This window comes from Dromiciops gliroides, chromosome 3, assembly GCF_019393635.1.
Source record: "Dromiciops gliroides isolate mDroGli1 chromosome 3, mDroGli1.pri, whole genome shotgun sequence".
Lineage (NCBI taxonomy): Eukaryota > Metazoa > Chordata > Mammalia > Microbiotheria > Microbiotheriidae > Dromiciops > Dromiciops gliroides.
Window position 1 is genome coordinate 77250456 of NC_057863.1, and position 13973 is coordinate 77264428.

General features: G+C 37.2%; 1 protein-coding gene across 3 annotated transcripts in view; it reads left to right on the plus strand.

The window, feature by feature from the left end:
* The window catches only part of ERBB4 (erb-b2 receptor tyrosine kinase 4), a 1387693-nt gene that overhangs the window by 943853 nt on the left and 429867 nt on the right, over positions 1-13973 (plus strand). For all 3 annotated transcript variants that reach the window (XM_043992847.1, XM_043992848.1, XM_043992846.1), the window contains exon 5: positions 12796-12861. In XM_043992847.1, the coding sequence (XP_043848782.1) occupies positions 12796-12861 (66 nt within the window). The remainder of the gene's footprint in view (positions 1-12795; positions 12862-13973) is intronic.

A 13973-nucleotide genomic window follows, 5' to 3' on the forward strand; every position in this document is an offset into this window, starting at 1 on the left:
TGTACTATAAGAACAGAAAAACATGATAAACACAGAGAAGCAAAGTGATATTAGCAGAGGCTAGGAAACTCTGGAAATAGGTACAGTAATTAAAATTATATAAATGGAAAGGACAACTGCATTGCAATTATCCATTAATGTTGCAAAATTATGTAATGAAGCTGAGACCCTATGAGAGAAAATACCTGCTCCCACTCTTTTGCAGAGATGAAAGTTCACACATTATGGATTATGACATATAACATCTGACATATTTGTGTGTTTATTTTGGTGCCCCCCCACCCCTTTTAAAAGGGAAAAAATGTTATAATGGGTAAATAGCTGAGGGGGGGAAATGATACAGAGGAGAAATGTGGGTAATATTAAAACAAAAGATCATATGCAGTAAGTAGCAACATTCCTAGAGTCCATTGAAGTGAAAGAAAGTAGCCTTAAGGTTTTGTGTATTCAGCCTAAGCAAGATGAAATTAGCTGAGTCACCTTCTGTCATTCAGTCTACTACATAGTGGGCAACTTGAGTGCATCAGAAGGGAGGAGGGGGAGAAGAGGGAAGAAACATTTTTTCAGTCAAACAATGCTTTGAGATAAAAAGGTTGTGTTTTTACTCCACTGTATATATTAGTGAATATAAACTTAAGGTAATAATAATGATGGTGATAAAGTTGACATTTATATAATGATTAAACATTTGCAAAGCATTTTATATCCTGTCATTTGCTCCTCAGAGATTAAATGACTTTCCCAAAGTCTCAAGGCTAGTAAGCATCTGAAGAAGGATTTGAACCTAGATATTTTTGATTCCTACTCAAAGACGCTTCACTTTGCTGTCTCATGCAGAGTGGAATATAGTTAAGAAAAAAAGAGAGAGAGATATCCAGATAAGCCCATAATATCTTCTTTCTCAACACGATAGTGCCACTGGAGGACTCTGAACAAATGAATGACATGACTAAACCTACACATACTATTATCCAAGGCTCTGATGTTACTAAAAGAAACTGGAATTTTCAATAGGTTATGCCCTGGTTGCGGTGGGATATAGGGAAGGGTTGAATTATCAATGAAAATAATGGGAGATTTTTTAATAAGAATTCTCCCTCTCTCAAATTAGAAATATATAATTTGTTTAACAAGTACTCATAGCATATTTTGAAGAAATTATATTTCCAACACTTTTTTTATAGCAAAGGACAGGAAACAAAGCAGATGTAGTAGTAAAAAATAATGTTTGAAGCAAGTACATCCCAAGTGTTTATTGTTCTTGATGGGCATACTTTTATCCTTCCAGTGGGCTTTTCTGATTTGTTCAGAACTCTTATTCATTACTTCAGAAATTCATTTGACACTGATTGGAACTAATTCTGTTCCACAGTAGGGGACGTCACATACCCTAAACTGAGCTAACAGCTGTAAGCATTGATAATTAATGGCTTCTAATTACTTGCTCTGAATGAAATATTAGATCATTTCATATGTGCAAGCTTTTCTTACTCATTATGAAGTGAATATTTCCTCATAATTCTAAGTCATCAAAATAATATTATTGATAATATGGGGGAGTGGGAAAAATTTATTGGTGAAAGTTTGACTTTGGCAAAAAATATCTACATTTTTTTTATCTGTCTTCTTTCTCTACATGGTGACTGGTAACTTTTTCATATCTCAAAACATTAATAAATGATCCATAATCATTTAATGATGTCATGGGAGAAGCAGGAGGGTGGTGGGGTCCTTAGGTATTCTTCTTTAAAGAATTACAACTCTTGGCACACAAGCCAATTAGAATGAATTTCTTTTATTTGGGCACTTAGAAAAAGTGGCCAAGAGAGAAGTCAAAGACTTAGACTAAAGGGGAGAGGAGGTGACTTAGAGACATGATTCTCTGAGTTGCCTTTCTCCTCAAACAGAAGGCAAAAGTTTTTATAGAGGACAGATTGGGGGGGGGGGGAGATGGATAGGGTGACCACCTGACATTGGAAAGTTCTCTTTGGGGGTGGGGTAGGGAAAAATTCCTGAGATTATGAGTGTTTGTGTGTGTGTGTTGGGGGGGGGGGCAGGTGTTTCTTTTGGAATGATAGTCCTGACCTCTGGAGTTATCTCTGTCTCCCAGCTCAGGTTAGTAGCCACAGCTAACTGACTTTCTTGCCATAGAATTTAATCTCCCCCTACTTCTTAGGTGTGTCCATCCTGATAGCTAGTAGAACAGTTAAAACCCCCCATTTCAATGGGATCTATAATCATTAAAAAGCATTTAGTTTAACCATTCATAGAAGAACAACCACTGCTTATGGTCCTGGCTATGATGTACAGTTAGTTGTACAATATACAGTATTCATCCAGTAATGTCCATGTGCACATATTTGCCTGAATACCTTTGTGTATACATTTACATATATCATGTGTGTATATATAAATATATATATATACATATACATACATATATGTGTGTGTGTGTGTATATATATATATATATATATATATATATATAGAGAGAGAGAGAGAGAGAGAGAGAGAGAGAGAGAGATATGTATGAGAAATAGCACTCCAAAAACTTCTGGAACTCAGTGTTGGTGATGTGTCAAAAGGTTCCTTTATTGTCATTCTTAAGAGAACAGGCCATCCCCTAGTAGAATGGCAATAAAATGGAGGCTCCCAAGCCTTTTTATCTCTTAACATGGCTGGCCCCTCCCCTTCTTCCCAATTACTCAAGGATTACAATCTGCCTGCCAAAAACTGGTGCCCAAAACTAGCCAATCAGATGATCACTCCAAAAAAATCCAAATAACACCATAGGACAATGCCTGGAGCAGCAAAACCCACAGAAGAGTGTGCTAAAATCATCTTCTAACCAAAAACGGCTTGGAAGGTCAGAAGGAGGGAGCTGCTAAGCTGATACAGGAGTGGAGCCCAACCCCACAGTCACTCTGAATAGATCCAGTCCCAGGAAGTAGTCACCAGAGAAGCAGACCCCCAGAGCCTCTGAGTCAGCTAAAGCACCAGAGTTGTCTGGAACTAAGCTCACAGTCTGGTGAGAGGGCTGAGCCCTGGGCAAGGGGGAGACTACAGGGCTCTGTGCTGGTGCCGAGGCAGAACTTGGGTTTTTCACCCCTGCTGGGAACCAGGAGGTAGGCTTGAGTAGCAGCAGCCCAGGTAGGGGAGGGGCACAGGCTCATCAGAGCTGACAACCACAACACAAAAAGCTGGTCAATTAGCAATTTGGTCTGGGGTTATCTATGGACCAGGGAATAGGCCAGGCAAGTGCAGAACCTGATTCTCCTTAAATCATACCACCTGGGACATCTTAAGCTTGGGATACTGCAGCCTGGAAACAGTGCCCCACTTTAAGGAGCTAAACATCTAATAAAAGAAAGGCAAGATGAGCACACAGAGAAAGGCGAGAACCATAGAAAGTTTCTTCACTGACAAGGAAGATCGAGGTGCACCCTCAGAGGAAGATGTCAATTTCAGGGCTCCTATATCTACAGCTTCCAAGAACAATATGAATTGGTCTCAGGCCATAGAGGTGCTCAAAAAGAACTTTGAAGATAAGGTTAGAGAGGTAGAGGAAAAAATGGAAAGAGAAATGAGGGTGATGCAGAGAAGATGTGAGAAAAAAGTCAACAGATTAAAAAGTCTAATTGGCCAAATGGAAAAGGAGGTCCAAAAGCTCTCTGATGAAAATAATTGCCTAAGAATTAGGATTAAACAAATGGAAGCCAGTGACTTTATGAGAAACCAAGACACAATAAAGCAGATCTAAATGAATAAAAAAAATAGAGGGCAATATGAAATATCTTCTGGAAAAAACTGCTGACCTGGAAAATAGGTCCAGGAGAGATAATCTTAAAATTATTGGTCTACCTGAAAACCATGATCAAGGAAAGAGTTTAGACATCATCTTCCAAGATATTCTGAGGGGAAATTGCTCTGATATTCTAGAAGCAGAAGGTAAAATAGAAATTGAAAAAATCCACAGAGCACCTCCAGAAAGAGATCCCAAAAGAAAAACTCCTAGGAATATTATAGCCAAATTCCAGAGCTCCCAGGTCAAGGAGAAAATATTGCAATCTGCCAAAAAGAAAGAATTCAAGTACTATGGAGCCCCAGTGAGGATAGCAGAAGATCTAGCAGCTTGTACATTCTCTCTAACCCTTCAGGAAAATAGGAGGGGAAGGGGATAAAGAGAGAGGGGCAAAAGAAGGAAGGGCAGATTGGGGTAGGGGACAGACAGAAGCAAATCCCTTTTGAAGAGGAATAGGATGAAAAAAGATGGATAATAGAATAAATATCATGGGGAAGGGAATAAGATGGAAGGGAAACAGTTAATAGTAATCATGAAAAAGAGAAAAGGGGGGGAAATTGTACAAAAAATACTTATAGCAACTCTTTTTAGTGGCTAAGAATTGAGAATCAATGGAATGAATGCCCATCAATTGAGGAATGACAGAAGAAACTGTGGTATATGATTGTGATGGAATGGTCTTGTGCTATAGGAAATGACAAACAGGATGATCCCAGAAAAACCTGGAAAGACTCATGAACTGATGTATAGTGAAGTGAGCAGAGCTGGGAGGACATTGTGCATAGTTACAGCAGTATTTTTCAATGAGCAATTGTGAATGACTTAAGTACTCTCAGCAATGCAATGATCCAAGACAATCCCAAGGGACTAATGACAAAGCTTACTATCCACCCCCATAGAAAGAACTGATAAAAAGAGCACTTGTGGATTGTACATATATAACCTGGTTGCTGTCTTGTGGAGGGGGGAGGAAAGGGAGGGAGGGAGGGAGAAAAATTTAGAACTCTAAATCTTTTTTTTTTTTTTTGTGAGGCAGTTGGGGTTAAGTGACTTGCCCAGGGTCACACAGCTAATAAGTGTCAAGGGTCTGAGGCTGGATTTGAACTCAGGTCCTCCTGAATCCAGGGCCAGTAATCCATCCACTGCACCACCTAGCTGCCCCTGGAACTCTAAATCTTATGAAAATTAAATAATCAAATAAAATAAATTCAAGGCATACACTTTAAACCCTGGCCCCCCAAAAAACAAAATAAAACTAGCCAATTGGAATGTAGTGTAGCCAATGGGGTAGGCGACACAGGAACAACCCTTCAAACTCCTCTCCTACATGACCAGCCTAGGGTTTCCCTGAATCATGTGATTTTGTTCATTGGAAGGGTGGGGGTGGGGAAGAGGCAGACCTTTAACACAACTGAGAGGAGCTCAACCCCCATTTGTGGATATTAACATTTGAGTACCTGCTTCTATTCTAATCAACTCTCCTGGTGAACCTGAGTCCACTTCCCAGACATTAAATCACCTGTAATTGTTCCCCCAGAAAGCTCCAATCCACTGAGAGGAGCCCACCTTTTTCCACAGTATGTATTATATATGATGATTGTGTTTCTATGTAGATAGAAAGACTGTAATATATATACAATGACAGATTTTATATAAATAGATAGTATACACACATAATGACAGATGTTGCAAATGGACATTGAACTAGGCCTAGAATTTAACAGAAATTTAACAGAAACACAAACAAGAAAAGGACTGACATTTCTTTCAATGACCTGGAATCCATTCTGAATAACCCTTCTTTATTCTTTGGTGGCATTTATCTACTCCCAAGTTACCACAATAAACCTCTCCATTCCCACAAGGAAGTCCTCATGACTCAGCTATTTATTCCATACTTTGTGAATTTATTGTTGCTGTAATCATGTGGATGATGCCAATGTGGGGCCTTTTCGATTCCATTTTGGGATTTTAATCATTTCATAGACTCTACCCAAAAGTTGTAAACCATTTTCCTCTATTCAGTGAACCCAGTGGAATATACCTATACTCGTCATCTTTACAGTTGCTTGATTGTGTAATGCACTATCTCATTCAAAGAAAAATGGTTCTGCAGGATTTTGACTTGTTTACATGTACTCTATGAATGTCTATCAAGTGTCTCCTGCCTTTTAGAGTTTAATTGTTATTATCATTACTCTTGATTCTGCTGCTGCTGCTGTTACTTGTTACACTAAAGGAACTTGTGGAAATGAGAATTTCCATGTAATAATTTTAAATTAAGAAAAAAGAAAGGCCTAAGAAAATTTAATTGGAGTAGAAACTATGTTTCCTTTATTTAAAAGAGTATACATTAATAAACATTCATACTCTTTTAAGCAGAATGACTATGCTTTTTTCCCTAGACTCTGTCAGACAAAAGCATGGGAAATATTGTGGGCTGAGAGAGAAGAAAAATTCTTCAACTTTTCCATCAAATGTGATGCTACAACACTAGAATTATATTGTGATTTTCCTATCAAATGGCTCTTGTTCAATAAATAGCAAAGTTGTGTTAATGCACAGCGAAAGAGGGAAAGTAAAATTATATGTATTTGAAAGATCAATGTTTAAATTCTGACAAGTGAGAGAGAAAACTGAGAAGATATTCTAATGTAGGTTATGTTAATAATAAACGTTGGTACCCATGAATCAAGTCAAATCTATTATCAAAACCAAAATTTAAATAGCCTTAGTTCTTTAAACAGAGCCATTACTACTGACTCATTCAATCATTCATTAAAAATTTTCTTTTTTTTTCTTTTAGAGCTCTTTATAACCTGGCCCCTTCCTTCCTTTCCAGACTATTTATACTTTGCTACTGTCTAAACATGGTATAATCCAGTGTCACTATCTTCCTTGAAGTTCCTTGCACAGAGTATTGCATTTTCCCATTTCCTATTGCATTTTCACTGAATATCCCCCAAGCCTGGACTGCTCTCCCTCTTTACTTCCACCTCTAGGCATCCTTTTCATCTCAGCTAAAGTCTTGAATACACTAAGAACTCTTTATCTTGATCATCCTTAATGCTAGTTACTTCCTTCTGAAATGATTCCCAATTTTTCTTCTTCTTCTTCTTCTTCTTCTTCTTCTTCTTCTTCTTCTTCTTCTTCTTCTTCTTCTTCTTCTTCTTCTTCTTCTTCTTCTTCTTCTTCTTCTTCTTCTTCTTCTTCTTCTTCTTCTTCTTCCACTACTACTGCTACTACACACATGTATATGTCTTGTCTATAGATAGTTTTTTGTATTATTTCCCCTGTTAGAATCTGAGCTACTTGAGAACCTGAATAGGTTATGTGTATCTTTGTATCCTTCACATTTAGCAGAGTGCCTGACACATATAAAGTGGTTTTGTTAGTTTATTTTTTTTCTTCACAGAAGAGACAATAGTAATATGGTAGGAGTTTGGAATGTGCCTTAACAATTTTCCCCCTGTGATCAAATTCAGTAAGGAATGTGGAGTGAATGAATAATCCAATTAATGAGTAAATAGTTTCCCAATTCTATTTTCATAGTCACATAGGTTGAAATTATTAAATTTCTATAAGTCAACATTTAGTGAATAAAAAAGAGTCTATATTTAATACTGATCATTTCTCTGAATAATTTTCATTATATTTATTCCCAATTATACATTGATAATAATTATATTACCAATGAGAATTTTTTTTTCATGTAGCAAAATCAACTGAAGAAGTACTCTTTCATCTACTATTCTTTGGCTCCTCTGATGGGGGAAGTAATGGGAATAAGAGAAGGGTTCCCAAATCTTTCAGACCCCCATCCTCCTTGACTATCACCAAATCAGCAAATCTTCCTATTCTCCCCATTCAGCATGACATGAAATAAATTCTAGGGATTACCATGCACATGTACATAAGAAACAAAACAGTTGTTTCTTAAGTAAATATTTTCTATGTTTGCTTGATGAGATTTTCATACCTCCTGTGGGTTAATCTACTCCAGGGAGATAACTTCTAGAAGACAAGGTTGAAAGTAACAACAAGAAGCTTTTATTAGTTACTGAGGTCCAGAATTTGTGATATGTGTTAGGGAGACAGTCACAAAGATGAACTAGGACCTGGCCTCAAGGATCTTATATTCGACTGGGTGAAACACCAATATACACGTATGCATAAGTACATACACAAATAAAATATCTAGGACTAATTAGGGATGAGTGAGCATTAGGAAATAAGGTGTTAATAAATGTTTGCTGATTGATTTAGTAATTGACCAAAAAAGATTGCCTGTAGGAGGTAACATTTAATCAGAGCCTTCAAAGGAGTTAGAGATTATGAAAGAGTGAGGAAGGCATGCATTCCAGGAAAGGGGGGGGGGGTAGCCTCTCTACAGAAACAGAGACAGAATTTTATATAGGAAGAGAAGTAGCAGATAAGTTGGTATGGGTGAAAAATAGATTATATCAAGGAGCATAATAAGCCAAATAAATGTAAGCTGGAAATAGTTTGTGAAAGGCTTTAAATGCTCAGTAAAGGAGTTTGTATTTCACCCCGGAGGTGAGAGGATTCCCCTGAAACTTCTCTTGTAATGGAGTGATCTGTGCTTTAGGTATATCTCTTTGGCATTTAGATGTATGGGAGATAAATCAAAAAAAGGAAAGTAGTTTGGGACAGGGAATGTATTTAGGTAGCTATTCAAGAGTCCAGGTGAGAGGTGGTAGTTGTGGGGTGGTAGTTGTATGAATGTGGAGAAGTGGATAGAAATGAGATATTGTGGAGTCTGAATAAGATTTGGCAGCTTGCCAATGTCAACATAAAGAGTAACTGGCAGAGCCAGCATTTGGACTCAACTCCTCTGATGCCAAATCCAGCGAACATCATGATTTCTTTCACAGAAACAGAAAAGTTAGGGAGAAGAGTGGATTTAGAGGGGGTGAAAAGTTTTCTTTTTAATTATGTCTGCATTTCCACTCATGATTTAATTAAAACATTTCAGATATTTTTTTTTCCAAATCTCTGACATACATTAGTACATCATTCTTGAAAGTTTGGTAATAAATCTACCAATTAAGAAGTATTTTGCAATGGTAATAACATGCCTCTGAGTTGAGGGAGAACTCAGTAATTGCAAGGTAAGCATAGCAACTCTTCAATGTATTTGGAAGCCAAAGATGACCTGTTACCTGTACAGTTTTGGGGAGGATTGACTAATGCCCACCATATGCCTTTCCATTTCCATTTGGCTCACTCTTAGTATTGATTCTTCTTAAGTTGTATTGTTCTATGATATATACCCACATAACATCACCAAAAGGATTTTGGTACTCAAAATTAAATTATAATCAGGGAGCATGTCGGGATCAGTGAATGTTCATAGCTTCCTAAAAGGAAAAGGATCCCTTCCATGCCAACCTCCTTATCTATTTTCATTGCCTATCTACACACATTGATAAGCTAACTGAGTGGGTTTTTCTTCCAGATGCATGCCATAGTCTTGACAGTTGACATTCTTAATCCATTTGATTTTTCTCATGTAGATTGTTATGGCAATCCCTTTAGAAAATGTGGAGGCACTAGAACTAGGAAAAAAAAAAGTATCATTCTTAGTCTTGATGCTGCCATCCTCAAACAGCACATAGGGAAGAAAGATTCCCTTTGGCTGGATTAGTCTTCCAGATGCTACAGTTTCAGGATGACAGTGTGCCGAAGGATATTTTATTTGAGAACGTTTAATACGTGGTACTTTAAATGTGATCATTTAATTTAGAAATGTGCTGAGCACATGCTCACTTCCCTACTTTGCCTATGTAATTGAGGAAGGGGGAAAAGGAATAATGCCAACACTATTCCTGATCAGGGAAGAAGCCTCTGACTTGCTTCCCCTTGGGATACTGTTAAATATCTCCATATAAATGCAAATGATCTTCTGAGCTACCCCAGTGAAGTCCTATAACAGGAAATGGACAAGTTTAAGTTTTTGTAAATGACTTCTGAAGATGCTTAAACCCTTCTTTCCAAAGGGGTTGGGACTTGGCAAGGGATAATTGGCTGTTTCCCAAGAATCTTCCAAAAGCAAAACTAGTCCCACTGGCTTTTAAATGGAAAAAGAATTTTTTCCCCTATACAAATCAGGGGGGTATGGGAGTTTGGAGAAGTACCCACAAGGCCAGAAATTTAAAAAGGATGTCTTAAGGAGGGGTGGATGGAGATAGAAGGGTAGGCAGATCACCTGTTCTGAAATCTAACCTTAAAGTATTCCCACCCACACATAATATTTGGCCATAATGAACAAAGCTAAATGTTTTATTATCTCAAATGTAGATCAAGGAGCCATAGAATAAATGATAGATCATCCCCTGCTTCAGAAATCTGCAATTAACTGACCACTTAATGGGTCGATTTAATGGATTTTAGCACATCTAGAGCAACAAGGCACCCATTAACCCCACAATAGCTTCTTTCTCATAAAAAAAAAAAAAAAGTTTTGTGGCATGAAAAGTTTCCAGCCTTTTCTGTTTTTCTTCACAGTCTTTTCTAATTTCCTCTGTTATAAATCAATTTAGATTTATTAGCTTTATACAAAAGAACTCCAGTAGGTTCTTAATAATAATTATCGTTATTACTGATTAAAGTTATATTATTCATGCCAGATGGAGCCCTTTTCCTGTCAGCCAGAATGAGTTTGCATTATGTAGTTATAATGTGTTTGTGATCTAAATAAACAGATGGCAGAGAGTGACAGGAAATTATGCACTGATGATGTCAGCAATAGCGCTTCACAGGCATAATTGCCTTAAATGAACTGTAATATAGCAAGAATCCGATGCTTTTATAAAGGTGGCTGGAATGTAGTATATATAATTACTGTATAACACGATCAGTAATGCCATCCATATCTAGCTGGGTAGAAGGGCATGGGAGGAGTTAGGTGAAAACTTGGATGTGGAGGCAGGGTATGGGGAGAATTAGAGAGTTTTGTCAGCATCCTTTTAAAAAATGACCTTTAAACATGATATGTTCAAAATGACATACACTAAGGAAACATGAGGTAGCTGATCAAGCTGTTATATCTTCTGGGTTGGTTACTGCCAAAAAAGAGATAGACTAAAGATGCAGAGTGATAGATTTTTGGATATGGTCAGTAAGGAAATTTATTTTGCTTGACTATGCAGCTATGTACATGTGTTACTATGTATAATTTGTTAAAGAGTGTGTTATTTTTTCCTGTGGAGAGGGCGTAGGTGTGAGGGAGAAAAAAAAATTCTTGGTAAGTGAAAAATATAAAATTTAAATGAAAAAAGACTATAGTTCTTAAATTAAAATCAGACCATAGACTGAGGCCTGTCACATGTCAAGAAATTTCAAGAAATGTTTGCTAGATGACTATAGAGTTAATGTTACTGTGATTATCTTCTCTTTCAGAACTGGCCCTAGAGATTGAAATGGGCCAAGTAGAATGGTGCTAAGATATTTCACATAGAGATGATTTTACCTTACAAATAAGTAGAGGTCCCATGATATAGTGGTATACACATATAAGTAGGCTCTGATACACTACAGCTAGGTATTAGGAGACTGAGGCTCTAATCTTACCTTTGCCCTTAATTTACTATGACTTTGGACAAGTCACTAGAAGGCATGATGGATAGAGAACTTCCTCTGGAGTCCCAGGATCTATATTAACATCTCTCTTCTGAGCCTTACTAACTCTCTGACCTTGGGCAAGTTACTTAAAGTCTCTGGGACTCAGTCTCTTCCTTTGTAAATTGAAGGAGTCCAGAATTGATAGTCTCTGAGGTCTCTTCCAAATCTCTATTAGTTTTCTTATAAACTTCTATGGGTCTTATTTCTTTTGTCTCTGAGTTGAGGGTTTAAGGATGAGATGGTCCCTAAGTCCCCTTCTACCTTTATTAGTCCAGGATTCCATGAAATCCATCTTTAAGTATACATTGCCTACATTATTATTAAAGTGAGCCTGAAGAAATAAAATTTGTTGTTGTTCAATCATGTCTGACTCTGCATGACCCCATTTGGGATTTCCTTGGTAAAGATACTTGCCATCTCCTTCTCTAGCTTAGTTTACAGACAAGGAAACTGAGGCAAACTAGGTTAAGTGACTTTCCCAGGGCCACACAGCTAATAAGTATCTGAGGCCAGATTTTGAACTAAGGTCTTCCTGACTCCAGAGCCAACATTCTAACCATTGAGCTATGTAGCTGTGAAGAAATCAGATAGTAAGTTTTTAAAAATTGAGTGCCCTCAGACTCTTTTTCTTAGATCCTTTGGTTGAGTTGAGAATCTGACTTTGAGGCAGCTGTCCATTTGCTTTAGGCAAATGCTTTTGATAAAATACTCATAAGGGGAAAGAGACAGTTGGGAGAGATAAAGGTCACATTTGTAAATGGGAAAGTTCCCACATCAAATTTTGCAAGCTAAATTGGATTTTATAGGCCCTTGGCTTTTAAAAAAGCATTTGTGAGATTGTTTCACTGCATAAAGAAGTATGAGAATTATGCTTAAAACATTTTCTTTTTAAAAGCATATTTATTAGAATATATTATTACTCTCTACATAGTTTTCAGTATGCTTATTTGAATATTAATTTCATCCTCCCTGACTGGGAGTTAGGATTAGAAGTGGAACTCCCCAAAAGATCCAGGGTAGATCTGTTAGACAAAGTGAAAACTTGTTTCATGTACTTCCTTCCTCTTCTCCCCCTAAAATGACTTAAGAGGAATTCCACAAATTCAATCTTTTTGTTGTTTTTAAATAAAATGATGGGAGGTTTTCAAACACCATGAGTTGGTGCTCCAATCTCATATGTATTTGACATTCAGGCCTTCCCATTTAAGTGGACTTTTTATGGGCAATGTTTCAACTCTAGTGCGGCATAAAGATTCCCATAAAGGAGTGAAAGTCGTTTCCCTTGAATGATCACTCCTGGTCAAGAATTGAAAGATTCTAATTTACATACTTTTCCTTCTGTCCTGCAGGTGGACGGTGTCACAAGTCTTGCACAGGCCGATGTTGGGGACCCACAGAGCACCACTGCCAGAGCTGTAAGTCATTGACAGTGAGAAAAAGGAGGAGTAGAATAAAATTGGTCATTTCTTCCTTTTTTATTTCCTAGACCTGTGGCATAGAAAATATGTCCCATTGGGGTACTTTTTTTTTCATTACAGAGTGATCCTTAATTCCCCAAATGAAAGAAATGTCATCCAAAGTTGGTTCTTTTCTCTGTTATTTGTGAGTTAATGGCATCAAAAGTAAAATTGCAGAGATTTTGCCCATCTCTTCAGAGGTTGCATATTAGCAAAAAAAAAATACCAAACCATCAGAAAATTGGTGTTTGTGTGAGGGACTTCTGTGACATGGAGCACAAGACTTACTTTTTCCCTTCCAAATAATTCACTGGATCTGTGATCTCAGGTCAACAAGAATGTATTAAGTATTATATGTAATATAATAATATAATGTATTATAATATATATATGATATGAGATGATATGACAAGATACAACACAACAATTACATTTTATTATATATAACATATATTATAACATCATATCATATTATTATTTATGATGATAATGATCTAGGTACTGTGCAAAACACCAAAGATATAAAAAAAAGGTCAAAACAGTACCTGGTCTCAAGAGACTCACTGTCTAATAAGGGGAACAACATGCAAATCACCATGATCTCATCACAAGCTTGAGCCCTCCACTTTGTGTAAATTCACTAACAAGCCACACCTTCTCAGGGATGTGAGGGAAGATATGGACAGTTTTGTAGCAGACAGTGAAAGGTAGGAGAGAATTAGGGCAATATCTTGAGAACAAAGAAGCAATGAATTTGAGAGTAGATGAAGGTCTAGGCTTAAATTTGGGAAGAGAGGAAACTAAATCAATGACAAGGATACTAGCAGGGGGGGGCAGGAAACTGAGAGAGCAATGTCTAGGAGGAAAGGATAATCAACATTGTCACATGTTGCAAATGTAGTCAAAAAGGAAGAGGTCTGAGGAAAGGTGAAAGAAGATAAAGGAAGATGAAGTCATAGTGAGGGCAAAAAGAATGAATGAGAGAATGGAGGCAAAGAGAGAGATGGAATGATAGGAAGCTATTACTGGATAAAGGAATTTCAAAATTCTTGATCATGAAGGGAGATCAC